The 26,740-nt window shown below is 46.3% G+C and overlaps 2 protein-coding genes across 2 annotated transcripts in view; one reads left to right on the plus strand and one right to left on the minus strand.

The window, feature by feature from the left end:
- Positions 1–663: 663 nt before the first annotated feature.
- Positions 664–13,019, minus strand: LOC138981953 (succinate dehydrogenase [ubiquinone] cytochrome b small subunit 2-like). Its single transcript, XM_070355137.1, has 4 exons — positions 12,912–13,019; positions 12,129–12,269; positions 10,500–10,662; positions 664–2,227 (listed from the first exon to the last, which is right to left on the minus strand). The coding sequence occupies exons 1-4, from the start codon at positions 12,946–12,948 to the stop codon at positions 2,068–2,070; spliced, it is 501 nt and encodes a 166-aa protein (XP_070211238.1). The 5' UTR covers positions 12,949–13,019; the 3' UTR covers positions 664–2,067.
- Positions 13,020–17,014: 3,995 nt separating this feature from the next.
- The window catches only part of LOC138981954 (kinesin-like protein KIF28P), a 45,660-nt gene continuing 35,934 nt past the window's right edge, over positions 17,015–26,740 (plus strand). The window contains exons 1-3 of the mRNA XM_070355138.1: positions 17,015–17,223; positions 24,592–24,807; positions 25,320–25,434. Of these exons, the coding sequence (XP_070211239.1) occupies positions 17,071–17,223; positions 24,592–24,807; positions 25,320–25,434 (484 nt within the window). The 5' untranslated portion in view covers positions 17,015–17,070. The remainder of the gene's footprint in view (positions 17,224–24,591; positions 24,808–25,319; positions 25,435–26,740) is intronic.

Consider the following 26,740-nt stretch of genomic DNA (forward strand, 5'->3'; position numbering starts at 1 on the left):
CTGAGGGATGGGATGCGTTAAGGGAGGAAACAGCTTGGGGGAAGAAAGAGGTCTGGAGACGTTGAGTGCGTGCCCCCAGGGATCGGAATCGACGACCTGAGGGCAGGCGCTCGAAGAGGGGATGGCCAGGGTGGGACTCGTCAGCCACAATTTTCTGGGCTCTGGGCAGCATGCGCTTGGCATAGAGGGATGCTAGGGAGGGCAGCTCACAGCCGACGATCCTGCTAGCAGTGCGCACCACACGCTCCAGCTTGTTCTTGAGCAGCTGGGAGGTGTTGCCGTACCACACTGTGATGGAGAATGTCAAATAGACAGAGGTTGTGAAAAAATTAAATAAAAGTGGTTTGGGGTGGGGGTAAAACGTGAGTCTTATAAAGGGGGCTCCAATGTATTATATATTCAGGGTTTGAGTGTGCCTTTCGATGGTGGTTGTATCTGTGAATTTTGATCAGTATTATTCAGTTAATAAATTAAATGTTCATGAATATGAATGATTGAATGTCTATTTCTTTACCTACTTTTACAGCATACTAAACTCGACTTACTCAAAAATCATGCATGCGCAAATACACTTTCACAACAAATAAAAACATTCACCCCAGGTTCAAATTCTTAAATCTAGAACAAAAAACACAAGCAGAGAAAAACAAAATGATACCAGAATAATGAAACGAAATTTTAATCGAAAGGTAAGCGCAACTAATAACACCATACAATCACTCATTCTGATTTACACCTAGTTTCACCACAAGCACCACACTATTCAAAGTACAGATATTCCTAGGATGTTTTTCACCTGCACAAATGTGTCGGCTGTTCTTTCTTTCTTTCTTTATTTGGTGTTTAACGTCGTTTTCAACCACGAAGGTTATATCGCGACGGGGAAAGGGGGGAGATGGGATAGAGTCAATTGTTTCTTGTTCACAAAAGCACTAATAAAAAATTTGCTCCAGGGGCTTGCAACGTAGTACAATATATGACCTTTCTGGGAGAATGCAAGTTTCCAGTACAAAGGACTTAACATTTCTTACATACTGCTTGACTAAAATCTTTACAAAAATTGACTATATTCTATACCAGAAACACTTAACAAGGGTAAAAGGAGAAACAGACACCGTTCGTCGCCTCTTACGACATGCTGGGGAGCATCGGGTAAATTCTTTCTCGTCCCAACCAATATGGGACTCCCCCTAACCCGCGGGGGGGCGTTGGCTGTTCTCATAGCATTTTAACCAATCAACATATTAGATACGGAGGTCCCTTTCTTGCAAACACAGAATAGAAGCAAAAATAAAGCCACCAGAAAGCATAAAAGAAATCCACATCCCAGTTTCTTATACTTAATTTATTATTTTACATTCTGATGAAGGCCAACCCTTCTTTTTGAGCACAATTTGTACTTCCGCACATGATGTGTGAACAGGTTTGGCTTGAGCTACTGTTGGTTTTCGATTTGGTTATAACATTGTGGTGGTGGCTCACCAACAGGGAAACATTTTAAGCAAAGAAGATGATACCTAACATCACGCAGGTTGACCAATGAGATAATATCTACACACCTCATCCATGAAAAAACCCACCAGGGATCAACAACTTGACAACTTCATTCATCATGCACACTTAGACTGGAGCCACACTGTTGCAAAGAAAGCAAATAGTAGAAATAACCTTCTGTTGTAAGAAGTCTGTGATACAACGTTTCACCCAAAACTCCATCCCTGGCTTATCCTAAACACCATCACGTATATCCACAAACACAGAAATAAAATGACTGTAATCTGTGTCCCAAGAAAACAGCAGTCAAACTTGTCCAGCTGACCTCCGTCAACCACAAGTGGAAAAGGCAGGCTTACTTCACACCTGAACTTTTGAAGTACTGGAGTGAGCAACCACTTGTGTTGGCTTTTCATTAACACTTGGCATCAAAAGTGGACAAGATTGAACCGGTATGTCAGCTTCATTCTGCACACCAAACATTCAGTTGCATCACATCTGCTCATTTCAAAGCCAAAGGTGAGTGTAGTTTCATCTTCTCGTATTCAAAGTCTGTGGTTTTGACACTGGCGCTTAGATAGACCAGAGCATCTGGATTGCTTTGGTGAATCCCACATCGTTAAAGTTGAAATGGATCATGCCGGCAAAGCCCAGGATGCTGACGGTGTACCATACATACTGAATCCAGGGGACAAATTTCACCAGGTAGTCTGTCAGCACGCCTTTCATTCCCCTGCAAAACAAGACCACAATTAGAACACATCCTTAAAGCTATTTATGACTATTTATGACTTTCCGGGGGTACAGTTTTTTTTGTTTTTTTTTATACCTTAGTTGCATGCAGGATGCTTCAACCCATATTTTTTGCCCGATTTTTTAAATTTTTTTTTAAAGGAGAAACAGAATCCGTTAGTCACCTCTTACGACATGCTGGGGAGCATCGGGTAAATTCTTTCCCCTAACCCGCGGGGGGAATAAATCATGCTGCTTCAAGAATAACATAACATGAATTCATATCAATGTTTTTCCTTCTTATTGTCAATTGGCGCAATAGCCTAGTGGTTAGGACATGAGACACGAAGTTTCGAGGTCGAGAGGTCGAGACTTTGAATCTTCGCCGGGGCGTTTATTTTTTCCCCTTGATCTCTCTTGAAGATAAAATATGATGTCTTGAGAGAGCAAACCGGATGTTATCCCTGCAAAATTCAAGCGTTGACTGAAGCTCTCAAGGTCATACACGCAGTATAGGTGGGGTTTTGGGTAGCGTTTGCTGTACAGAATTCTGTACATGATTGTATCCCTATTTTTCAACCTCGTGGTCCCGGAAAGTCATAAATAGACCACAGCTTTAAGGCACACACTGTTGTACAGGACAAGGTATCAGGCATGGGAATTGTCCGCAAAAAGGAACTTACGTTTCAGCAAAAATAAAAAATTGTCCACGGCAAAAAAAAGGTAAATTAAATTATATGTATACTATTGTCTCTCTATCCATTATTTGCTTACACGAGAACTATCAAAATATTGGTCTAAAATGCTAAAATTCCTTCCGGGGGGCTTTGCCGCAGGGCCTAGGCGGCACCTGGACCTCGGCCTATTTTCAGAGTTTTTTCTATTTTGGAATTCCCATGCCTGGGTATACAGTGGACTCTCATTGTGCATGTATTTAGCCATGTATTGTGTTAGCTTAAACGCCCTTTGGGTCTAAAGCTGAATAAAACCTTGGAACCCCCCTTTCATGAACTTCATAAATCTAAGAAAATCAGGTCGGAAAATGGGGAGTCTTAAAATGGAGATAAATTTACTTAGGTTATGAAGAGTACATCTGAAAAAGGAGGGTCTTCAAAAGGAGGAAGTCCTAAATTGGAGGGAGGGGGGGGGGGGGGGGGGCTGTCCCATGAGGAGGTTTCCAGAGTGTGGAACACAACCATAAATGTGAATTTTTGAAATACTCAATTTTGAAGTTTCTTTTATAAGGTGTCCTCGATCCTCTAGACAAAACATACATGCCAAAATTGGCATAAAAAAGCAACGACAGACTCCTAATTTCCATTGTGACATCCGATAGCAGCAAACTTAAACTAGCTTGATGCAATTACATGTACAGGCAAAAACAAAACCCCATAAAAACAAAGAACAACCAAATAAATGTGATGCAAAACCTTTCTGTGTTAGTATTTCTGTATGCTACATGTGTTTTTCTTTTTGTTTCTTCCCTCTCTTCCTCTCCAAAAATGTCATTTAAGACAATTGGCACTTAAACCAAAACTTATGACTGGGAAATGAATTTTAAGATTTTTTCCCTAAATCGAAAATTTTTATCTAAATTTTGATTTGATTAATATACTTACCCGAATCACATAATTTGCATTGACCCACTTCGATGCTTAGGTTATGATAAAAGCTACCCCGTCTAGGTATAAGGGGAGCAACCCCAACTAAAAAAGTGACTGCACCAGAATGACTGACACCCTGGGTTACGTCCCATGTAGCCTACTACGTCATCAATGGTGCTGGTCACGTGATACCCCTTCAATCGACTAATAGCATACTAAAAATATCGAGCGGGGCAGGCGGGAGGGAATTACTTATGTGATTCGGGTAAGTATATTAATCAAATCAAAATTTAGATAAAAATTTTCGATTATAATTACATATTCTTACGCCGAATCACATAATTTGCAGATAACTCCAACCAGGCGGTGGGTAAGATCAAAAAAGTTCAAACTCACCATCAATTTCTGGAAATGCACTGGCCCGCTGCCACCAAGGCAGGCAGGGACCTTGATCCATCGTTACAGAGCGAAGCAATGTCTCTCAGATAAAAGCTGATGAATACATCGTCTGATCGCCAATAAGCCGTATTCAAAACTTCGCTCATTCTGTGGGACCGCAAGACGGCCAAGGAAGAGGCCCAAGGCAGCAATGTCTCCCTATTAAACTGATAAAGACAAAAGCCGAGCACCAGTAAGCTGTGTGCAGGACATCATCCAACCTTCCCAGACCGTAAAACGGCCGAGGAGGAGGCCCAGGCCCTGGAAAAAGAGCTCGGGCTGAACCTAGGGGAAAGATAGCCGATAGCTACGCCAAGGCGGAGGGGAAGAGAATCCCTCGCCAAAAAACTGGCCCACTGCCAAACATCAGGGAAAGAGCCGGTGAGAAAGAAAACATCTAGCTCACTCTAAAACCCTTGCCAGGAACTGGCCCACTGCCAAAAGACAGAACGAGGACCGAGAACCAACCTAAATGACAGTCGCAATGCCGCTCAGGCAAAAAATGCGAAAGACAGCATCAGAGAGCCCGTAAGCTGTGCTCAGCACTTCTTCCCATCTCCTGAACCATAAAAAACAGCCCAGAAAGGGGCTCAAGTCTTGAATAACCCGAGCCGAGTAGAGGGACAGACAAGCTGCCCCCCCCCCCCCCCCCCTTACTATTGGAAGGAAATGCCAAAAACCCTGGAAACGACTAAGCGTAAGGTTGACCGATCATAAATGAAAAGCACCAACCTTCCCCAGGACCGTAAGACAATCATGCCAAAGAAAAAGCCTTGGCATGGAGAGAGGCCCGAAAGGCCGGAGAGATAACGGTCAGCTCCAGAGAGGAGTGACCTGTTTCCTAGAAAGAGAGAGAGACGTCTGAGTACAAAAAACCAGAGTCAAACTCAAAGAAACAACTCAGAAGAGACGGTCACCAGAAGTCCACTACCAGTCCATGCAGAAGCACAGAGGGAGGTAAACAGAGGAAGAAGCGGCCTACGAAAAGTGTAAGCCGCCAGCAGAGCGGAGAACGCGGTGGCCAAAGCCTGATGTGACCGGTGACTCTAACCGAAATGACTAAAGTCAGAGTGATCACAAAGCAGTCTGCTTGTAGGTAAATGAAAGAAAATCAAAAACCCAAAACAGAAACGAGACTGGAAAGGAAAAACAGAAAACTGTGAAGCTAACCAGCCTTAAGACTCCCTGAACGAGAGTTCTCAAGAAGAAGGGCCCGAAGTAAATTTCGCGGCCGACCGAGCCCAGAAAATTCCTGAGTCTGGCTGAAAAAACCAAACACGTCTGATACCTCAGAACCGAGAATCAGACACGGAACACAACAGGCAAGAGTCCGTAATAGATGCAAGTGGTAGAAGGGTGACCTTAACAGGCAACCCACCCCACCGGAAGTCGACCCGACTCGCCTCATGGCAGGATGAGGGAGAAGAGGAAGACACAAATTCTAGAGACACGGAGACCGTAGTCGCCCATGCCAGGCAGGAGACTATTACACGAGCTAAGGCTGAGAGCCGGAACGCCCGTAGACCTGCCATCAAAGATGCTGGGCTGAAAGCCCGCACCAAGAAACCAGGAAATTAACTAGACCTCCACCGAAAGGGGAGGGTTAGCCAATAAAGCTGAGAAAAGTGATAGGCCACAAGAATGACCCCTCACCATGCATTGCTAAAACCAATGCAAACTCAGTAAAATCTGAATGTAACTTCCGAGGCCAACTCAAGTAAACCTTAAGTTTGGACGAAACACCAGAACAAGTCCGATCGCTAGAGAAAGACAGAGTCTAAATCGGCGAAAGACCCACAAGGACCGAGTCCAAAAGAGCAAACAACAACCACCACCACCAACGGAAGAAATGGCTGTTGTACCAGCCGAGGCTAAAAAACCCGGATGCCCTAATGCCGGCTGTTGTTCCCAAAAAACACAGACTAAGACGTCTGTGAAAGGAAGAACCTCTCCGGATAAACCTGAGCTGAGGACTTAGCCTGAAAAAGCTGAGTCTGCTTAGGTAGAGCCCGTTTTGCTGCTTCAAAGCTTGAAGAGCAAAAGAAGAGACCTGAAGGTCCCTACAAATCTTTATCTCCTTGGAGGCCAGGAGGCCAGGGAGGCCTTGGAAGCCAGGAGACCTTAGAGGCCAGGAGGCCTTAGAGGCCCGGAGGCCTTGGAGGCCAGGAGGCCTTGGAGACCAGGAGGCCTTGGAGACCAGGAGGCCTTAGAGGCCAGGAGGCCTTGGAAGCCAGGAGACCTTAGAGGCCAGGAGGCCTAAGAGGCCAGGAGACCTTGGAGGCCAGGAGGCCATGGAGGCCAGGAGGCCTTAGAGGCCTTGGAAGCCAGGAGACCTTAGAGGCCAGGAGGCCTTGGAGGCCTTAGAGGCCAGGAGGCCTTAGAGGCCAGGAGGCCTTGGGGGCCAGGAGGCCTAAGAGACCAGGAGGCTTCAGAGACCAGGAGGACTTGAAGGCCAGGAGGCCTTAGAGGCCAGGAGGCCGAAGAGAGACCCATCCACCAAGGGTGAAGAACTATGGGTGTCTCATTGATTCCTCACAAACCAGGAATGGGCGAGGAACAAGTCCCGTCTGAACATGACATGGGCATTGTGCAGAGAGGAAGGCCTTCTCCGTTCTAAATTCGCCCTAGCAAAGGTGGAGAAAGCATCCCCTGCGTCCTGCTCTTAACTGAGTGTAAAGGGCGCAAAGAACTCCGTAAAGGAGTGTCTCCGAGATGGAAGCAAGTTCCAAAAGCTGTCTGCCCACTTCCTCAGAGGGGAAGAGAGTCTGCTCAGAGAGCAGGGGACTCGAAACGTTCCCCAAAGAAGAAGTTCCGGCGTGACCGGCAAAGGTGCACGCAGAGGGGCAAAAGACGACAGCAAATTCCGGGACATCTTGGGCAAAGGCAACCTCCTCTGAGCCGCTAATGTCCCGAAGCTGGGAAGGCCGGAGCCTGAAGCCCCTTTCCTGCAGGTCAACGGCCAAACTTCACCCCTGACTAAGAGGAGGATGAGAGGCGTCGAAGACCAAAGGCACAGGAAGTGAGGAGAACGGCAGAACCCACTACCGAAGTGTGTGGTAGCTGCTAATCCGCCTGAGGCAGGGAGCCTGCAAGCCCAAAGGGCACTGCTGACGAAAAAACCAGACTCAAACCAGATGGGACCATAGCAGGTCCACTATCCAGTGAGCCCCCACTTCCGGCCGGAGCCAGAAGCGCAGAGGTCGCGTACGATCGCCGACATAAGGCAAGGTTCAAACCGAACGTGACCATAGTCTGTGCACTAACCAGTGAACCTACGCTTCCAGCCGGAACCAGACGCAAAGCTGTCGCGGACGACTGCTGAAGTAGGGCAAGCTCGAACCAGAAGTGACAGCAGCCTGTGCACTAACCGGTGAGCTCACACTTCCGTCCGCAGCCAGAAGCGCAGAGGTCGCGTACGACCACCGCCGTAAGGCAAGGTTCGAACTGAACGTGCCAGTAGCCTGTGCACTAACCAGTGAACCGATACTTCCAGCCGGAACTGGAAGCACAGCCGTCGCGTACGACTGCTGCCGTAGGGCAAGGCTCGAAACCGGACGTGACAGCAGTCTGTACACTAACCAGTGAACCTACGCTTCCGGCCGTAACCGGAAGCGGCGCTGTCGCGGACGACTGCTGAAGTAGGTAAAGGCTCGAACCAGAAGTGACAGCAACCTGAGCACTAACCAGTGAACCTACACTTCCGGCCGGAACCGGAAGCCCAGCTGACGCTGACGACTGCTGACGTAGGGTAAGGCCCAAACCGGACGTGACAGCAGCCTGTGCACTACCGGTGAACCTACACTTCCGGCCGGAACCGGAAGCGCAGCTGCCGCGGACGACTGCTGACGTAAGGCAAGGCTCAAACCGGACGTGAACGTAGTCCGAACACTAGCCAGTGAGCCTTTTACTTCCGGCCTGAGCCGGAAGCAGCTGTCGCGGACGACTGCTGACGTAAGATGTGGGACGCACCGGACGTGACAGCAGGCTGCGCACGAGCGGAAGAACCACTGCTTCCGGCCGGAGCCGGAAGCCCAGCTGTCGCGTACAACTGCTGGTGTAAGGCGGGGTTCGGTCCGGACGTGAACGCAAGTCGCTCACTAGACGGTGAACCCCTACTTCCTGCCAAAGCAGGAAGCCCAGCTGTCGGAACCGACTGCTGGAGTACGGAGAGGTTCTGACCCGACGTGAACGCAAGTCGCTCACTAGCAGGAGAACATCCGATTCCGGAAACCGGAAGTGCAGCTGCCGTAAACGGCTGCTGCAGACACCAACCTTGAAGTGGCCGGATCCCCGGAGGGACATGCACTGTTGCGCTACCGCAAGCGGAAGGCAACAAATGCCGGCCAGGAAGAGGAGAAGAAGATCCCCAAGGGACCGTCCAGAAACATCGCGGTGGACAGCAGCCTGGTCCGGAGAAGACCCAGAGTCTGAAGGAGAGAACGTCGCCTAACCCCCAGGCGGGGGGCAGAGCTGGCGACGAAGTCCGGCGCGGCAAACCTCGCGAACGAGGGAATCTATTTCTGGAAATAAGCAAAAGATAAGTGCAGACCCCAGAGCCCTAGACTCTGGAGCCGAAACAGACGTAAAACGACAGCCTTAGAGGCCAAAACGGACGGCAGAGAGCCAGACGGCCAATCGTCCGTAACATAAAAAACGGCACAGAACAACGTAAAAAATTGCCTAAAATTGTGCCAACATGAACAACAACGGAGTTCTTCAAAATAAGAGGCTGCTGAGGGATAGAGCTTAGCAGGGCCCAAGCCCTAACCCTCGGCCTTAGCTCCCTCTAATTCTCATTAACGGCCATGTAAGCACCGAGAGAAAAATAATCAAACAACTGAAACTAGCAAAGTCCGAAAGGACGCCAACCTTTCAGAAGCCAGCAAAGAGGGCAGCTAAAACCAGTTTAGGAGCTACCAAAGGCAGCTAAACAACTAGCTATACGAAGAGTTAAGCGTCCGAGTACGGACGAAAAATCAACATAACAACAACATGCTAGCTAAAAATGGCGACCAAGGAGGAAGCCACAAGTCTGAAAATAATAAAGTCCGTACAGACACAAACATTTCAGAAGCAAGCAAGCAAATAGATAAGCACGTACGTAAAAGCTACCGACGGCAGCTACAAAGCAAGCTACGACAGCGTTAATAGACCGAACACGGCTAAAACAACAGAAGCCAGACAACGTGCTAATGCAAATGGCGACCGTGAGGAAGCCAAACAACTGCTGAAAACTTCAGAGTCCAACGGACATGCGAAATTCACAGCAGAAACAATAAAACATACAAGAAAAAATGAACGATCTCACCAGCTGCAAGCCAGCAAGAAGTAGACGGGGGCCGAGGCCGGTGGGTGCCGTAGACACAAAACCAGCCAGAGCAAAAGCGAACACAACCGTCACCCTTGAGTGATAGTAGTCGATTGAAGGGGTATCACGTGACCAGCACCATTGATGACGTAGTAGGCTACATGGGACGTAACCCAGGGTGTCAGTCATTCTGGTGCAGTCACTTTTTTAGTTGGGGTTGCTCCCCTTATACCTAGACGGGGTAGCTTTTATCATAACCTAAGCATCGAAGTGGGTCAATGCAAATTATGTGATTCGGCGTAAGAATATGTAATTATAATCTAACTTTAGTTTAACCATGACATTTGACCAAGACAACTGGCAAACAATTGGCGAGCTTGCTAGAGCCCAATTTTTTTTCTTCTCAAAATTGACAGTTACATTCGTATCAAGTCGCGAGTCAGCGAGCTTGCTAGTGCCCTTTTAGTGTGTACCTTTTTTTTCTTCTCAAAATTGACAGTTACATTTGTATCAAGTCGCGAGTCAGCGAGCTTGCTAGTGCCCTTTTAGTGTGTGTACCTTGTACCTTTTTTTTTTCAATTTGCAACTCATAATAATTGAGCCCAAAACAGCTGCATTTATGAGAAATGAAATGACACGGACTAAACAAACCAAGACGTCTCTTCTTGACCCTCCCTTCCAAAGTGAAGATTCTGACGTCAAAAGCGAGAAAGTTTGAGAGGCGTCACGTAAAAATTCTGTCACCCCTTCTGCATGTCTTCCCGAGGACTGATAAGGAATTAGGACAGGAGCAGAGTAACCGTAAAATTCCGGTATTAGAAGCGGATTGACGCATTTCGATACCGGAAAACTCTGGTATATGTCCAGGAGTTAAAAGGGGGGTTCCACTGTATCAAGAAGCTTGTGTTGACCAGTCCACTGACCAGTGCCCATGGAGGTAAACGAAGGTGGTGAAGAGGTGGTCCATTATGGGTCCCTGGTAGAAGAGCGCTGCAGGCATGATGGCAACCATCGACACAGCAACAAAGCGCTCCACCTTCCAGTGGGTGGACGCCGTCATCATATGCCCCGAACCACGCTTCTCCTCTGAACATGAGAAACAAGTCAATCAAAATGTTAATCAATTCAGTTGAAAAATGAGGTCATCACAGTGCCCCCTCAACTTTCAGTAAAATACCGGATATGACATCACCAAAGACATTATAAAAAAAATTAGAGAAAAAAAGTTTGGGAATACCATCTGGAAGAATTTTTCTGTGAAGTTTCACTAAACCTGCCGAGTGGTTTTCTGTAAATCTGTCTTCACACACACATATACTCACATACATACACCACTACCCTCGTCTCGATCTATCAGTCTATCTGAAAATATTTCGATTTAGTCAAAAATGTAAAAACGATGCACATACAAATGTTCAGTCTGTGTATATATTTCAAAATCAAATTGACTGGAGGAAACTCCTCAGTACAAAATCATATTGTAGTCATTTGACAGAATTTGTCTTTGAAGACTACAGAACCAGCACAATGTTTTTTGTTATCTGACTGTGGCCGAATGACAAGTCTGGGCTCCAGCAGGGATGGCCAAATCTCAACATTTTTACTCGCCAGCCGGGTGTGTAACTTCAAGAAAGTCACTAGCCCGACAGAAATTTCACTGGCCCGGTACATACAGTGATCTGCAGTGTTTATATGGCTTGAAAACTTGATATTAAAACCGAAAGTGTTGCATTTGACCAGAATTTTCATCGGCCAGCCGGGCGAGTTGCCAGGCGATTTCTACTAGCCCGGCGGATTTTTGACTTGCCCCTGGCGATCGGGCGGACAATTTGGCCATCCCTGCTCTAGCAAATGTTTCTGAGGTTTACAGAGAAGAAAATAGACACATCTAATTACGTAATATGCCTACAGAATACCAGCACACACACTAGTCATTGAGAAGAATTCTTCTTTAATTTCAAAGACTTCAGAATCACTGCTCTTACTTTGACAGGGAGGCTGCTGTTGGCAGGGAGACTGCCCCACCTAAATAAACAGTTCACCAGTAGAATTAAGTGCTGTTCAATTGGCAGAATTTTAACCAACTTTTGTCGGATTGAAATCGCTCCCGAGTTGTTGAGGCCAAGTCAGCGAAAAGTCATGTGAGTGGCCCACACGATTTAGGTTCAATTTAGCCATGACTCGAAAACTCAGTTGAGTGCTGCTCTACTCGGCCATGACTTGGCACAGATTATTCGCAAACTTTACTCACAGCGCTTACTGATTAGTTAGCTCTAACCAAACTGCTCTTCCCGCATTAGGAGGTAGCTCCGATAGCTGAACCGGCCTTCAAGTCTTCTGAGAATCACCGCTTACGACAAGTTCGCACTGTTCACATGGGCAGCGATTTTGATTTAACTTAACGCTGACTAAAATCGTTTGAAAGTTGGCACAAAGTCTGCCAATGTGGCATGTGACACTCACTGACTGCACTTTACTTAAAAAATAAACACAAGTTTTCCTGATTAAAGTAGAAAAAGAATATTGCGGGATGGCAACTCCGGAAGAATTACCTGGCGTGAAAGGACCTCTGCGGGCACGAAAGTAGTCCAGGGCCCCATTGCTGGCAGAGCTAGTGGAGAAAATTTTGCTGGTTGTTTCCAGACTCAGTGCACCAGACTGCTGTTGCATTTTCACCAGCAGGCACCGCGTCCCTGTTACACAAATGTAAAATTATTTACGTTTCTTTAAATGTAACACACTTGCTATCCAGCATTTCACTGTTGCTCAATTTTTTTGTCTTTGAAACTATAAAAATCATGCGAACCTTTAGAAAGGTACAATTAATAAGTACTACTTTCTCATCCATCAAGGGCTTAGGAACATTGAAATACCCTTTTCTAATATTCCCAGCTCTTGGCAACATACAAAGCATATAGCAAAGAAAGTAGGACAGATATCTGGCATGAGCTGCAAAGACTTATGTTTCAAGCTCTCTCGACATTCAGAATCAAAGCAAAACAGAAAGGGCATGCACCAACTCACACACGCACAAACACACACACTGTGACACACACACACACATTGTCAAGTAAAGATGTTTTGCTATCTTCCTACTGTGGTCGATTGCTGTTGATTTGCTTTTAGTTTCATCTTATAATATCTAAACAAAGTTTGAGTCTTTGAGTTTGACCACATTACGGAACCGAATTTCACTCTAACTCTAAGTTGCCGGTCTGTGTGAAAATAAGTATACGCTTGTTTGTCAAAGGGATGCATTTGAATCATAGTAAGACGCGAAATTAATCAATATACATGTTTGTTTCGTTTGCCTTTGGGAGAATATTGATTCTTACCGCGACTGCACGTCCGAAGTATCGCGAACGTAGCCATCTTCCAAGGTGAGTTCGCAGAAGGTGAAGGTTGGGAAGAGCAATCACTCTGACATAAAGCTTTGACCGGAAGTGGTGGTTGCCCCTACTTGCCTCCCTTTTATTTACGGAGCTCGTTGATCTGGAACTCCTAAAGAGGAGAGTGCGTTCAATGGACAAGGAAACATTCCACTGCTAAAGTTATTTTTTGAACGACATTGAACGTTCGAAACAACGTAGCTGACAGCGCATCGTGTAGGACTTGCTAGCTTTTAGCGTTTGGAGAAAACTTCCAAGGAAGCTGATTGCCTGAGAAAAACAAGAAGCAAAGATGAGTGAGACCGTGAAAGTGGCTGTCAGGGTTCGGCCTTTCATATCCTTTACACGCGAAAACCTTTTCCTTTCCATAACATTTGTTTAACAATTAAATGCGCGTTTTGATCTTTGTTTTTGTTCTGTGCTTCCGATGATGTTTTTGTTTTTTTGATTAGATTTAGATTTTTAAACCGCAGTGTGGGAAAAATGGCATCAGTAAATGAGTAATGATCTGAGTAATTGCAAAATTCACATTGTGCATTGCGAAATGTTGTTTAGCTAGGTTCATTATGTAGCATGTTTTTTGGTTGAAACAGTGGTGTATTTCTCTCCCTGTCCTACATGTTTTATTTTTACAGGATGAGTCATAATGTTGTTACGTGAATTAGCACTACACTTGTATAGACCTTTTCGGTATCTGAGCAGCTCTCGCGAGACACGCTCTTTGTTATGCTTTGAACATCGCGAGAACTTCGAACCTTGGCTTGTGCAGCTCGCACGAGATTGCTGTACCGCATGCTTTGCTATGCTCTGAAGTTTGCGAGAGATTATGAGAGGTTGGAATACCGATAGGGTCTATTGGCTTGCCACAGCTAGTGAAATATATTTTATTGCAAAGAAGACATTTAATGTTTAGACAAACATATGAAGTAATATGGTAAAATGCCAGCACAAAATGTCTAAAGGAAGAAGATATAAATATTTGAATTTTGAGAAAAGAAGGGTGTCAACACATCCAATTATGAGAAGTAAATGATAATCAAGGATCGACCTTCACAGAGGTAAATGGAACATCAACATGTTTTGATGGAGTCTTTGAAGTAGTCGTTTTAAATTGAATAAAGCTTCACACTTTGACATTACATGAAAGTGCATAGTGAACAGCTTTATGAACTAACGCAATACAATGAAATCAAAGCAAGTACTATTTATTTTGAGTTACAAATATGTAACTACTAACAATGAAATCCGATAGGTCTTCTCAATTTGCACGAGTCATTTCAACAGTTTGATTCTTGTTTTTCTGTCTGGAAGGTATGCATATGAGCAATTCAAAGGTAACAGTTCCCAGTGATGTACATTTTTCTAGCAGCCTTTAGGACAATTGTCCTGAAGACTGAAAATCAATAGGACACAGTGTCCTGAGATTGCAATTTCAATAGGACAAAAACACGAATCGTAAAACCGCATTTAAAAAGATTTTTCAGTTTAAATTCTTCCACCTTCCGCGACTGTCATGACTAGATACTCAAAGGATTGAATCACATTTCAAAGTTATTTTATCTGCTTTGAGCTTTTTTTTCGGACCCATGTCGTTTCTCTTTCGTTTTATTTTCGTTCGAACGCACAACGGTTTTTCCGGATATTATGACGAAAAGTAATGCCTTGAGCATGTGCGAACATGCACGGGTGGTTCCCATTGGATTAAACGATTTATTGCCGAGCCAATGAATGCACTCGAGGCACCATATGGGTTCGGTTTTCTTTTTTACATTTAGTCAAGTTTTGACTACATTTTTTAACGTAGAGGGGGGAATCGAGACGAGGGTGTGGTGTATGTGTGTGTGTGCGTGTGTGTGTGTAGAGCGATTCAGACTAAACTACTGGACCGATCTTTATGAAATTTGACATGAGAGTTCCTGGGTATGACATCCCCGGACGTTTTTTGCATTTTTTCGATAAATGTCTTTGATGACGTCATATCCGGCTTTTTGTAAAAGTTAAGGCGGCACTGTCACACCCTCATTTTTCAATCAAATTGATTGAAATTTTGGCCAAGCAATCTTCGACGAAGGCCGGGGTTTGGTATTGCATTTCAGCTTGGTGGCTTAAAAATTAATTAATGACTTTGGTCATTAAAAATCTGAAAATTGTAATTAAAATTATTTTTTTATAAAACGATCCAAATTTACGTTCATCTTATTCTTCATCATTTTCTGATTCCAAAAACATATAAATATGTTATATTCGGATTAAAAACAAGGTCTGAAAATTAAACATATAAAAATTATTATCAAAATCAAATTTCCGAAATCGATTTAAAAACACTTTTATCTTATTCCTTGTCGGTTCCTGATTCCAAAAACATAGATATGATATGTTTGGATTAAAAACACGCTCAGAAAGTTAAAACGAAGAGAGGTACAGAAAAGCGTGCTATCCTTCTCAGCGCAACTACTACCCCGCTCTTCTTGTCAATTTCACTGCCTTTGTCACGAGCGGTGGACTGACGATGCTACGAGTATACGGTCTTGCTGAAAAATTGCATTGCGTTCAGTTTCATTCTGTGAGTTCGACAGCTTGACTAAATGTTGTATTTTCGCCTTACGCGACTTGTTTTGGTTTAAACTGTTTTATTCAACGTTTGTGCATTATTTACAAAAAACGCATATTGAGTAAACAACAACAAGCATAATGCTTATAGTGGTGTTTACAGTTTTCTAGAAAATTACATATAAATGGCGGCTATTGTACAGTTTAAATGAAAAGCAAGCAAACATGAAAGGAAAATTGAATGAAAATTGTACATCAAAACAAAAATCCGTTTAAGAATACATATATAATATTTATGGTGTTAGCGAGTAAGAGATAGGGAGGGAGAGAGGGAGAGAGGGAGGGAGAGAGGGAGAGAGAGAGAGAGAGAAAGAGAGAGAGAGAGAGAGAGAGAGTGAGAGAGAGAGAGAGAGGAGTAGACGTGTCAATTTTGCTTACACTTTACATGTTTATCTGTTCGAAACGGCCGGACTGTCCAATAAATTCCTGCACTGTTGAAAAGATTTTTTTGTTAATTTTTGTTTGCAAGGACGGGTTTCCATGAAGTAGAATATCTGTGTGTATGAGGTTGTTGGTTAGTTTGTTGATTGTGTTGTTTCTTGCAGCTAAGTGTAAACGGCATTCTAGTAAGAAGTGTGTTGCAGTTTCTGTTCCATCACCACAGTCGCATACGCTGTTTTCCGCAAGGTGTCGCTCAACTAAGTCTTTCTTTAGATCACTAATATTAAGTCTCTTTTTTGTGTGGATTATTTGGGTTTGTCGACTGCCACTGTAGAAGTAAACGGGAATTTGTGTGTCGTCTTTTGTTAAGTAATGTTTAAATTCCCCGAGGGACTCGGTTTACTGTATTTCTTCAGGTAGTTGGTTCCAGAGTACTGTTGTCGAAGGAAAAAAGGATGTTTTGTACGTTTCTGTTCGATGTGGGGGTATACTTCGTTCTAAGGGGCGGCGTCTGTGGTAGGGGTTGTTGGCTGCTACGAGAGGTGGGAGTGCTGCTTGTAGGTATGGGGGGGTCTTGTCGTGAATAATTTTATGGAACATTGTTAGTTTATGAATCAAAGAATCAGATCCCATATGGTGCCTCGTTCACTCAACAAACTGGTCACACGCAGTGCATACTTTCGCTTGGCAAAACCGAAACCAGCTTTCCTCACGCAGTGTTTACTTTCGCTTGGCAAAACCGAAACAAGCTTTCCTCTTGAAAATTGAACAGTCCGCATGTCCGCTTCATTGTCAAAAACGATCAAACCCTTGACCACTTCTTCTGTAGGTTAATCGGACCTGTGTCCTGCTGGGGTTAAAGCTATAGGTCCTGGGGAAATTGGATCGGTCAGAGACCGGAGACCGACTAAAATGTACATCACTGAGTTCCCTTATCACAAAGATATGAGGGAAATGGTTATTACAAGCATTTACGGTCCCTGCTTCAAAGATTTGGAGTACTGACATGAATGCTTATTTTGAAATGGCATTCTTTTTGTTGTTGTGTGTTTTTTTCCTTGACTGTTCTCACAACTCAAGAGAGTCCAACCGTAAGGCGGCCGTCATCATTGGCATGACTGGCAACTCCACCTCCATAAAGAATCCTGAGAACTTGAGCGCTGAACCCAAGAAGTTTGCTTTTGACTACTCCTACTGGTCTCATGACGGCTACAAGGAAGAAGCTGATGGGTATCTCTCGCCCAGCGCTGCAAACTATGCAGACCAGGTACTGACTTGTTATAGATGAACTCTGAAAATAACTCCAGACCTGGGAACCCATACGATTTAATCACATATTCTTACTCCAATTCTTATGAATGCATTGACTTTAGTCCCACATGCTAGATGTCGAAAAACCTCTCAAATTACCTGCCCTTAGTAGGGTGGTAACCAAGCTAAAAGCGACGCCATAGCCGTTGCTATGGCCTGACCTTGCTCGGTTACCCATAACACCCTGCGCACCACGTGAGCGCTAGCATCCGTAATGTTCATTCTCGACTTTCGACAACACACGGTGGACGTGTCCGAATTTCGCTCTCACTTTTGGCCTTCACATGCCTGCTCGTCCGTGAGACTAGCCGGTTCTTGGGGGTCTACCTGTCCGTCTACCTTTTGGTGAGATCTTTCCTTTTTACGTTTGGAATGTAAATGTTGATAGCTTTGTTTTGAACACGCACGCAGATAATTTTGTTCTGGGTGACTGTTTTCGCCGGTCTTAAAATGGCCGACAACAAAGCTAAACTGAGTGCGAGACTGGAAGGTGACAAGGCTCTTAGCCCAGTTAAGAAAGCTAAAGCTAAGAGTAAAGCCAAGAGCGTTGATTTGCCTATTATGCGGGTAGAAGATCCGTCAAATAGCACTTCGTTTGATGTTCCTATCCCTCCGAGGACGGGTTCCGTTCGCTCACAGCTCGCGTCCCCTGATAGGGGTGAGGAGCCGGGGCCTTCAGCCCTGGGCTCGTTGAAGTCCGAATTGTTTGATTTTATTTCTCAACAGTTTGCGTCTCGCTCTGGGGTCCCTCCTCTGCCTCCGGCGGTAGGGGATCCTTCCTCCCTGGCTCGGCTGGGGTCGTCGTCGTCGTCGACTATGGCGACTCCCGCGGATGGGGGGGGTGGCCGGGCGGCCATTTCTTCTGCGCACTTGCTTGGTGCACCTGACCAGTTCGGGCCTTCCCTCTCTGCCTCTGGTAGTGCTGCGGTTGCGCTCGAACACTCTCTCCGTAAGGAGAGGGGGTCTGCTTCCTCTCTTTTTCTTCCCGCTCAGCTTGCTTTTAGCAACACTGCAGTGGGAAGTCAGCTCTCTCCCCGGGTGGGAGAGGGAGAGAGGGGGCATGGTAAGTCACAGCCTGGGCTTGGTCCCACCTTGCCCCACTGGGGGCAGGGGGCTGTGTCAGCGTCTCACTCTTTCCCACCCACTGGGCGGGACTGGGTGGGGGCTGGTGTAGCGGCTCACCCTTTCTCGCCCGCCGGGCATGATCGGGTGTCCGCTGTTGGACTGGCGTCTCAGTCAGTGCCGCTATTGTCCACTGCTAGCAGCCGCCCCTCTCCCCAGCAGGGGTGGTGGGGTGGTGGGGCATCGGGACTACAGCAGGTTGACGGGTGGGGGCGGCCTTTCACGGTCTCGCCTCTCACTCAGTCTTACCCCTCGCAGGGTTCGCTTGCTACAGCTACGAGCCAACTCCCACCGCATGCAGCGGGCGGGGTAGCTCAAACTGGCCAGACCGGTTTTGACTGTTGGGGCCAAGCGCCCGGTCAGCGGTCTACCGACAATGGGCCTGGCGCGGCTTTGTTGGCTGGCCCCCTCCCCCCGCCTTCTTGGCGGGCTTCTGTGCCTACTGTCTACCCTTCTACCCCAGTGGGGCAGGGGGGGGATGGTGGGTGGCAAGCGGGATCGGGTCACGCTTTTGCTGCTCCTGTCTCCCCTCCTGTGTACAGTGATACTGTACAGGCTGGGGATTCGGATTCTTCTGTGGAAGATGAGGAGTGTGTAGTCTTGCCTTTTGGATTTAGGCAAGCCATGAGAAGAGCGGCTTGTGTGGCAGCTCGTTACTTTCCGGAGGGGGTGGTGGATTCAGGACAGGATGTCTCTTTTCCACCATCCGCGGCGAATGATTTTCGGCCTTCGCAGGAGAGTTCACAATCGTTTCGTTTTGTGGAATCACCTGCCGTGGCTTATCACATGTCGCAACTTTTGGCTCGTCCGGCCCCTCAGGGCAGCGGTCTGTCGCCAACTCCTTTCCCTTTGTTGCATGCTCATGATACAGCGCCTGCTTCAGCCGATCCATGGCTAGCGTCAAACGCGCAGGCCACTGCTTTTTCGCCGTTAGTGCAGAAAAAGCTGGACTGGAATGTGAAGTCTAGGAACTTTGTTCAGACTTTTGCTTTGCCGAGGGCAACTTTGCCAATTCCGCCGGAGTTGCTTGCCTTGTTGCCAAAGCAACCTTCTGCTAAGGAAGGGGTCTCGTTCTCGGACGCTTCTCTCTCTTCTCTGGAGGAGATTGGGCGTCTTGATCTGGAATTGGCTTCTATGGCAGAGTCTTTGCTCCGAGCTCTTACTCGAGCTGTGGCTGGCTCTTTGGAGCCGTTTAGACTCAGGGAAGACGCCTCAGCCAGTGATATCTCCACACTGCTTGCTGCTTTGGGGATGGTGAATTCTGAGAGGATGAGCATTTCAGCGAGGCTGTATGCTCATGCTGTCTTTTCACGACGTGATTTGCTGCTGTCTCAAGCAGGTTTTTCCCAGCAGTCCACTGTGGACTCGCTTCGTTCCTCGCCTTTTGTTGAGGGCTCTCTCCTGGGTAGAGTAGCCCTGGATGCAAGGCAGCGGGAAGTGCAGGAGGCTAAAGACAGACATCTCGTTGGGATTTCGTTTAAAATCCCAAAGAAATCTCAGTCTTCTTCTAAGCCTGCCTGGAACAAGAAGCAGCACAACGCCTCTCGTCCTAAGGAACAGGGAGATAAGGGCGCACCAGCCAAGGGTGCTCCTTATCCTAAGAAACCCTCGTTCGGGAAGGGGAGGGGGGGGGCTCGAAAGCCCTCCCCCCAATGAGGCTCTCCCGATCACATCACCCCTGTTCCCCCCACTTTTGTGGTGGCGGGGGGCCCCACCAGGGCCATTTCCATGTGGCAGGCGTTAGTGCACAGCCAATGGATTTTGCGGGTGGTGCGATCGGGATTCCGCCTGTTGTGGGAGGGGGAAAAGGCTCCCTTGACCAGGGTTCCTCCTCCCTTTCGTTTTCCGGCCAGCCTGGAGGCCAGAGCGGCCATAGAGACAGAGATCAGGTCTCTTTTGGCCAAAGAGGCTATAGAGGAGATTGTGGATCACTCCTCGCCGGGGTTTTACGGACGCCTGTTTGTTGTGCCCAAGGCGTCGGGCCGCTGGAGGCCTGTTCTCGATCTTTCGGTCTTGAACAAGTTTCTGCGGAAGATCAAGTTTCGTATGGAAACGCCAGCTTCGGTCAGGGAGGCCCTGCGCCGGGGAGATTGGGTGACTTCGGTGGATTTGACGGACGCCTACTTTCATATCCTTATGTATCAAGTGGACAGAAAGTGGCTCCGGTTCCGCTGGGGTCATCGGATCTTTCAATTCAGGGCTCTGCCCTTCGGGCTGTCCCTGGCCCCGTGGGTTTTCACTTTGGTGATCAGACAGTTGGCCGCGCTGATCAGGCAAAGAGGTATTCGTCTACGGACGTACCTCGACGACTGGTTGATTCTGAGTCAGAGTCAATCAGTGTGCCTCTTGAACACTCAGGTAGTGTTGAACCGGGCTCTGAGCCTGGGGTTCTCTGTGAACCAAGCGAAGTCGGAATTGACTCCCTCGCAGAGGTTTGTTTACCTCGGTATGGCGTTCGACACTGTCGCTTGGACGGTCCGGCCTACGCAGGAGAGGATTCAGAAGCTTCATGCTCTCATTTCGGCCGTGGCTGGCAACCAGCAGGCTTCGGTGAGGGTCCTTACCTCGATTCTGGGCCAAATGGAATCTATGGCAACTCTGGTTCCCTTAGGGAGGGTGTACAAGAGGCCTTTCCAGGCTGCGCTCAGCTCTCTCTGGGAGCCGGCTTCGCAAGATTGGGACAAAATCGTCTCCACACAGGGATGGTTCAGTCACGCGACGGCTCGGTGGCTGGACCTAGACTGGATCTCTCAGGGGGTCCCCATCTCTCTGCCCCCTCCGGACATAGATCTGTTTACGGATGCGTCTATGGCTGGGTGGGGGGCCCACATCGGGGGCCAGGCGGCCTCCGGTCTTTGGACTCAGGCCCAGCGTCTCTGGCATATCAATCGCCTGGAGTTGGAGGCTGTTTCCCTCGGTTTGCTTGCGTTTCTCCCTCTGGTGGGCGGCAGACATGTCCGGTTGCACACGGACAATACAACTGTCGCTGCCTACATCAACAAGCAGGGAGGAGCTCGGTCGTTTTCCCTGTCAGACAGGGCATGCGAGGTTCTGGTGTGGTGCCACTCGCATCGGATCATGATCTCAGCAGAGTTCCTGCCGGGCAAGCTCAACGCTCTGGCGGATGCGCTCAGCAGGTCCTCTCAGGTGTTGCACACCGAATGGACGATCACTCACGGGGCGCTCCAGCGCCTGTGGGCACAGGTGGAGAAACCCATGATCGATCTATTTGCAACGAGATTTTCAAAGAGACTTCCCATTTTCGTGTCCCCCTTTCCGGACACGGAAGCTTGGGCAAGCAATGCGTTGGAGATCTCGTGGAGCGGCCTTCAGGCCTACGCATATCCTCCCTTTCCTCTACTCAGCAGAGTGGTGAGGAAGGCCGAGCTGGATCGTCCGGAGCTCCTGCTGCTGGTAGCCCCCTGGTGGCCTTCCCAGCAGTGGTTTCCAGATCTGCTGTTGCTGGCAAAAGGGGTTCCGATCCCTCTAAATCTGGTGCGGGGAGAGCTCGTTCAGCCAAGAACAGGCATCCCGCACAGAGACCCGCAGGCCCTGCGCCTACACGTTTGGAGACTGTGAGGTCGGAACTGCGGAAATCTGGCGCTTCAGACTCTACGCTGGATTTGGTTTTTAAGGCGCATAGGTCCTCGACTGCGTCTGTGTATGCTTGCCATTGGGCCGCCTGGGCCAAGTGGTGTAGGGAGACGGGGGTCAATGCGGTGGCGCCGCGCTCCTTACAGGTGGCAAATCATCTTTCTTTTTTGTCTGCTCAGGGCAGTTCGGCCTCTGCTTTGAGAGTCCGACGTTCTGCTATATCTGCTACTCTGAGACAGATAGGCAGATTGATTAACGTTAACGGAGTGATTGCTAGTGTGATCAAAGGGGCCGCTCTCCAGGAAGCGCAGAGACGGACCTCTGTCCCGGCATGGGACTTATTTTTGGTTTTAGAATATTTGCGTTCTGCGGCGTTTGAGCCTTTGCAGGCTGCTAGCCTGACTGATTTAACACGCAAGACGGTTTTTCTGCTTCTTCTGGCTACTGCTCGGCGAGGCAGTGAGATACATGCCTTGTCGGGTTTGTCGGAAGACATCGCGTTTGAGCGCGATGGTTCAATGTCGCTTCATTTCCGGCCTGGTTTTCTCGCGAAAAATCAAAAGCCAGGCCAATCCCCGCCCGTGGTCCGAGTCCCCCCGCTTGGGACTATCTTAGCTTCGCACGATCCAGACTTAGCTAACTGTCCAGTTAGGGCCTTGAAGTCTTACTTGGCTCGCACTCAGTTGGTTAGGGCCAAAAGCCAAAAACTTTTGTTCATTTCATTGAACACGAAATATGACAGGGACATATCGAAATTGACCCTTACAAGATGGGTGGCGACCCTCATTAGACGAGCTTATGAGTGGTGGCTCTCTCAAGAGAGGGGGGGGCGTTCAGTCCTTCCTCTGACATCAGCTCGAGTACATGAGGCCAGGGCCTGGGCGTCCTCTGTGGCCGTCTTACGTTCAGGGCGATTAAGCGATGTCTTGCAGACAGCTTACTGGAAGTCAGACGATGTATTCATCAACTTCTACCTTCGTGACATCTCTTGCACGCGACTGGATGGCTCCAGTGCTTTGCCGGCTTTGGTGGCTGCAGGGCAGGTGCTTGCAAGGACATAAGTAAGTTCCCTCCGCCTTTAGGAGGAATCTGCATTCATAAGAATTGGAGTAAGAATATGTGATTAAATCGAAAATTTTTAATTAAATTTTGATTTAATATAATATACTTACCCAATTCTTATAGTTAATACCCTCCCATCCGTCCCCGCTGGATTATGTCCTTGGGGGTTTGTTTGACTAATAGTCTCGAATGAACATTACGGATGCTAGCGCTCACGTGGTGCGCAGGGTGTTATGGGTAACCGAGCAAGGTCAGGCCATAGCAACGGCTATGGCGTCGCTTTTAGCTTGGTTACCACCCTACTAAGGGCAGGTAATTTGAGAGGTTTTTCGACATCTAGCATGTGGGACTAAAGTCAATGCATTCATAAGAATTGGGTAAGTATATTATATTAAATCAAAATTTAATTAAAAATTTTCGATTTCTCTGTATTTTGTACCCTTGATTGTCTGAAATTATATGACCAGTACGGTCGATGGGACCAAAAAAAATTACCAAAAATCCCTAGACTACTTTTCTACACAAGCGCATCTTGAAGCCGATCCAGTATTTTGGATGTTTGAATGCAACGCGGAGTGCACTCCTTTTTCTGAAAATACGCCATGTTTCTTAGAGAATGTTCCAAGTGCAAAACAGGGGTTCCCAGATCTGTAACTGACTAACTCTGTCAGGTGTGTATGGGTTGTGAAAGGATGAAGACTTACTTTTAGTGTGGCAAGCTTTTATCATGTGCTCCTTGTCCATGTGTTTCAGATACATCCCTCGCTAATACTAGCTAAAATGTCATATGGGAAAGTTTGCCTCTCTAAAAGCAAAAGTATCCACTCTTTCACAATTCATACAAACCCGACTGCAATTTCCGAACACTGTCTAGTCAGGTTAACAGAACAAGAACATTTATTATTGTTTAAAATAAACATAAATTTACGTTAAGGCCTGCCTCATATAGTGGTAATAGTCCATTTGGTTTTCTGTTTGTGTTTTATTTTACAATGTGGTTACCAAAGGGGAGAGGGTTACAAGAGACAGAGGTTGGAAGTGGGGAGGGGATGACAGAGTCCGCACAGCGGTGAAGAGAGGGGAAGAGAAAGTATGTGTGGGCCCATGTAGGTGTTATAGTAATTATGCCTGCCTGGGTGTGTGCATGCATTTATGTGTGAATGCACCCGTGAATGTGAATTCTTCTTTTGATGGATCGGTAGAAATTAATTTGGAACTCTTTATTCAGGACTTCTTAATTGATAAATTCCGCTGCAGTAATGCTTACAAGAAGATAATTTCACAACTTAACCAAGTTTTAGAAATGCATGCAAGAAACACAAGCCATGTTGTAGAAATGCATGCAATAAACACAAATCTTGTTGCACAAATGCATGCAAAATAAACACAATGTTGCTGAAATGCATGCAATAAACACAAATCATGTTGTAAAAATGCATGCAATAAACACAATGATGTAGACATGCAAGCAATAAAAACAAGTCATGTTGTAGAAATGCATGTAAGAAACAGAAATCTGAATGTTTTTCTTCTTCTTGAACTCCAGCAAAAAGTTTTCAAGGATCTTGGCCTTGGCGTTCTGGAGAATGCGTGGAAGGGATACAACTGCTCGCTGTTTGCGTATGGCCAGACAGGCAGTGGCAAGTCCTACTCCATGGTGGGCTACGGAAACAACAAAGGGATTGTGCCGCTGGCTTGTGAGGAACTCTTCAAGGGCATCGAGGCCAAGCGGCAAAAAGCCGGCAAAGATGAGGACTATACGGTATGAAGAAGGAAATGAAGGGGAAGTGCAGTGAAACACCCTCCATATAAGACCTCCAAAATCTGACAATGTCATTCTCTTTATGAAGTAGGGAGGAGAAAAAAAAGAAAACTTTTGAGAGCAGACCACACTTGCAAGGAGTCTCAAGAAAAGGGTACACTTATAGAGGTTATGTTAAACAAAATTGAGAAAACAACAGGACTTGTCCTATTTAGAGTTTTGTTTTGTATCTATCAGTTCGTCAGTTTAGTATTAACTTTCATGCAATGTGGTGGCTTTTTCCGATTCTGATCAACACATTAATGTATAGAAAAGTTTAAAAATGCAGATGATATTATGAAATTGTACATGTATGCATATTTGATTGTTTATGAATATATTCTTTTCCCTTAGGATTTGTAGATGTTTGTCTCCATCATCCATGCCTCTGGAACTTGTAACCTTATTTGTGAATTCTGGAGCAAAGATACATGCAAGTAAGAGCTAACACTGGTAATGGTGTTTACCTGCAGGTGACACTGAGTATGCTGGAGATCTACAATGAGCAAGTGCGAGACTTGTTGAGCAAGGCGCCGGCACAGAAAGGTGGACTCAAAGTCAGGCAGCACCCCACCAAGGGATTCTACGGTAATTTTATTTTTGCTGTGCGTTTATTTAGAGCGTGGAAAGTTTGGCATATATTATAACCGTTTGAGGCTACACACAAGGGATGAATAAAAAAAAAAAGAAGGTTGAAACGTTTAATTATGGACAAAACAAAACGTTACGTTCACAGATATATATCAACCCAGTGGTCTTTTAAGTGCACAGACAAAGACTAATTAGACAAAACTTATCTGACAAAATGTTCAGCTGCTTGCAGGGAAGACACAAGCTAGGCAATCAATTACAGTAGGGATGAATTGTTATTCATAGACACACTGGTATATATCAGATATTATAAATCCCTGTTTATGTTAAGTAAAGTTATATTCTTGGCAGTAGTTGAAGTTACATGTACAAAGAGTCGAACGTAGTGTCATGAGAAGAAAAACAAGTCGCGTAAGGCGAAAATACAATATTTAGTCAAGTAGCTGTCGAACTCACAGAATGAAACTGAACGCAACGCAACGCAGCAAGACCGTATACTCGTAGCATCGTCACTCCACCGCCCGTGGCAAAGGCAGTGCCCGTGGAATTCGTTTTAACTTTCTGAGCGTGTTTTTAATCCAAACATATCATATCTATATATTTTTGGAATCAGGAACCGACAAGGAATAAGATGAAAGTGTTTTTAAATTGATTTGGAAAAAAAAATTTTGATAATAATTTTTATATATTTAATTTTCAGAGCTTGTTTTTAATCCGAATATAACATATTTATATGTTTTTGGAATCAACAAATGATGGAGAATAAGATAAACGTAAATTTGGATCGTTTTATAAATTTTTATTTTTTTTCACAATTTTCAGATTTTTAATGACCAAAGTCATTAATTAATTTTTAAGCCACCAAGCTGAAATGCAATACCGAACCCCGGGCTTCGTCGAAGATTACTTGACCAAAATTTCAACCAATTTGGTTGAAAAATGAGGGCGTGACAGTGCCGCCTCAACTTTCACGAAAAGCCGGATATGACGTCATCAAAGACATTTATCAAAAAAATGAAAAAAACGTTCGGGGATTTCATACCCAGGAACTCTCATGTCAAATTTCATAAAGATCGGTCCAGTAGTTTAGTCTGAATCGCTCTACACACACACACAGACACACACACACACACACGCACACACACACACACACACACACGCACATACACCACGACCCTCGTTTCGATTCCCCCTCGATGTTAAAATATTTAGTCAAAACTTGACTAAATATAAAAATCAGTTCTTGGAGAGGCTCTTCACCTTCTGTCCCTTGAACTACCAGACTTTTTGCTTGTTCTTTAGT

The sequence above is a fragment of the Littorina saxatilis genome, linkage group LG12 (assembly GCF_037325665.1).
Source record: "Littorina saxatilis isolate snail1 linkage group LG12, US_GU_Lsax_2.0, whole genome shotgun sequence".
Classification (NCBI taxonomy): Eukaryota; Metazoa; Mollusca; class Gastropoda; order Littorinimorpha; family Littorinidae; genus Littorina; species Littorina saxatilis.

Coding starts and splice junctions, on each gene's coding strand:
- LOC138981953 (XM_070355137.1), bottom strand. CDS start 12,948: ATGGCTACGTTCGCGATACTTCGGACGTGCAGTCGCG. Junction 10,663..12,128: donor CAGAGGTCCTTTCACGCCAG/GTAATTCTTCCG, acceptor TCTCATGTTCAG/AGGAGAAGCGTGGTTCGGGG. Junction 2,228..10,499: donor GTTTACCTCCATGGGCACTG/GTCAGTGGACTG, acceptor CTTGTTTTGCAG/GGGAATGAAAGGCGTGCTGA.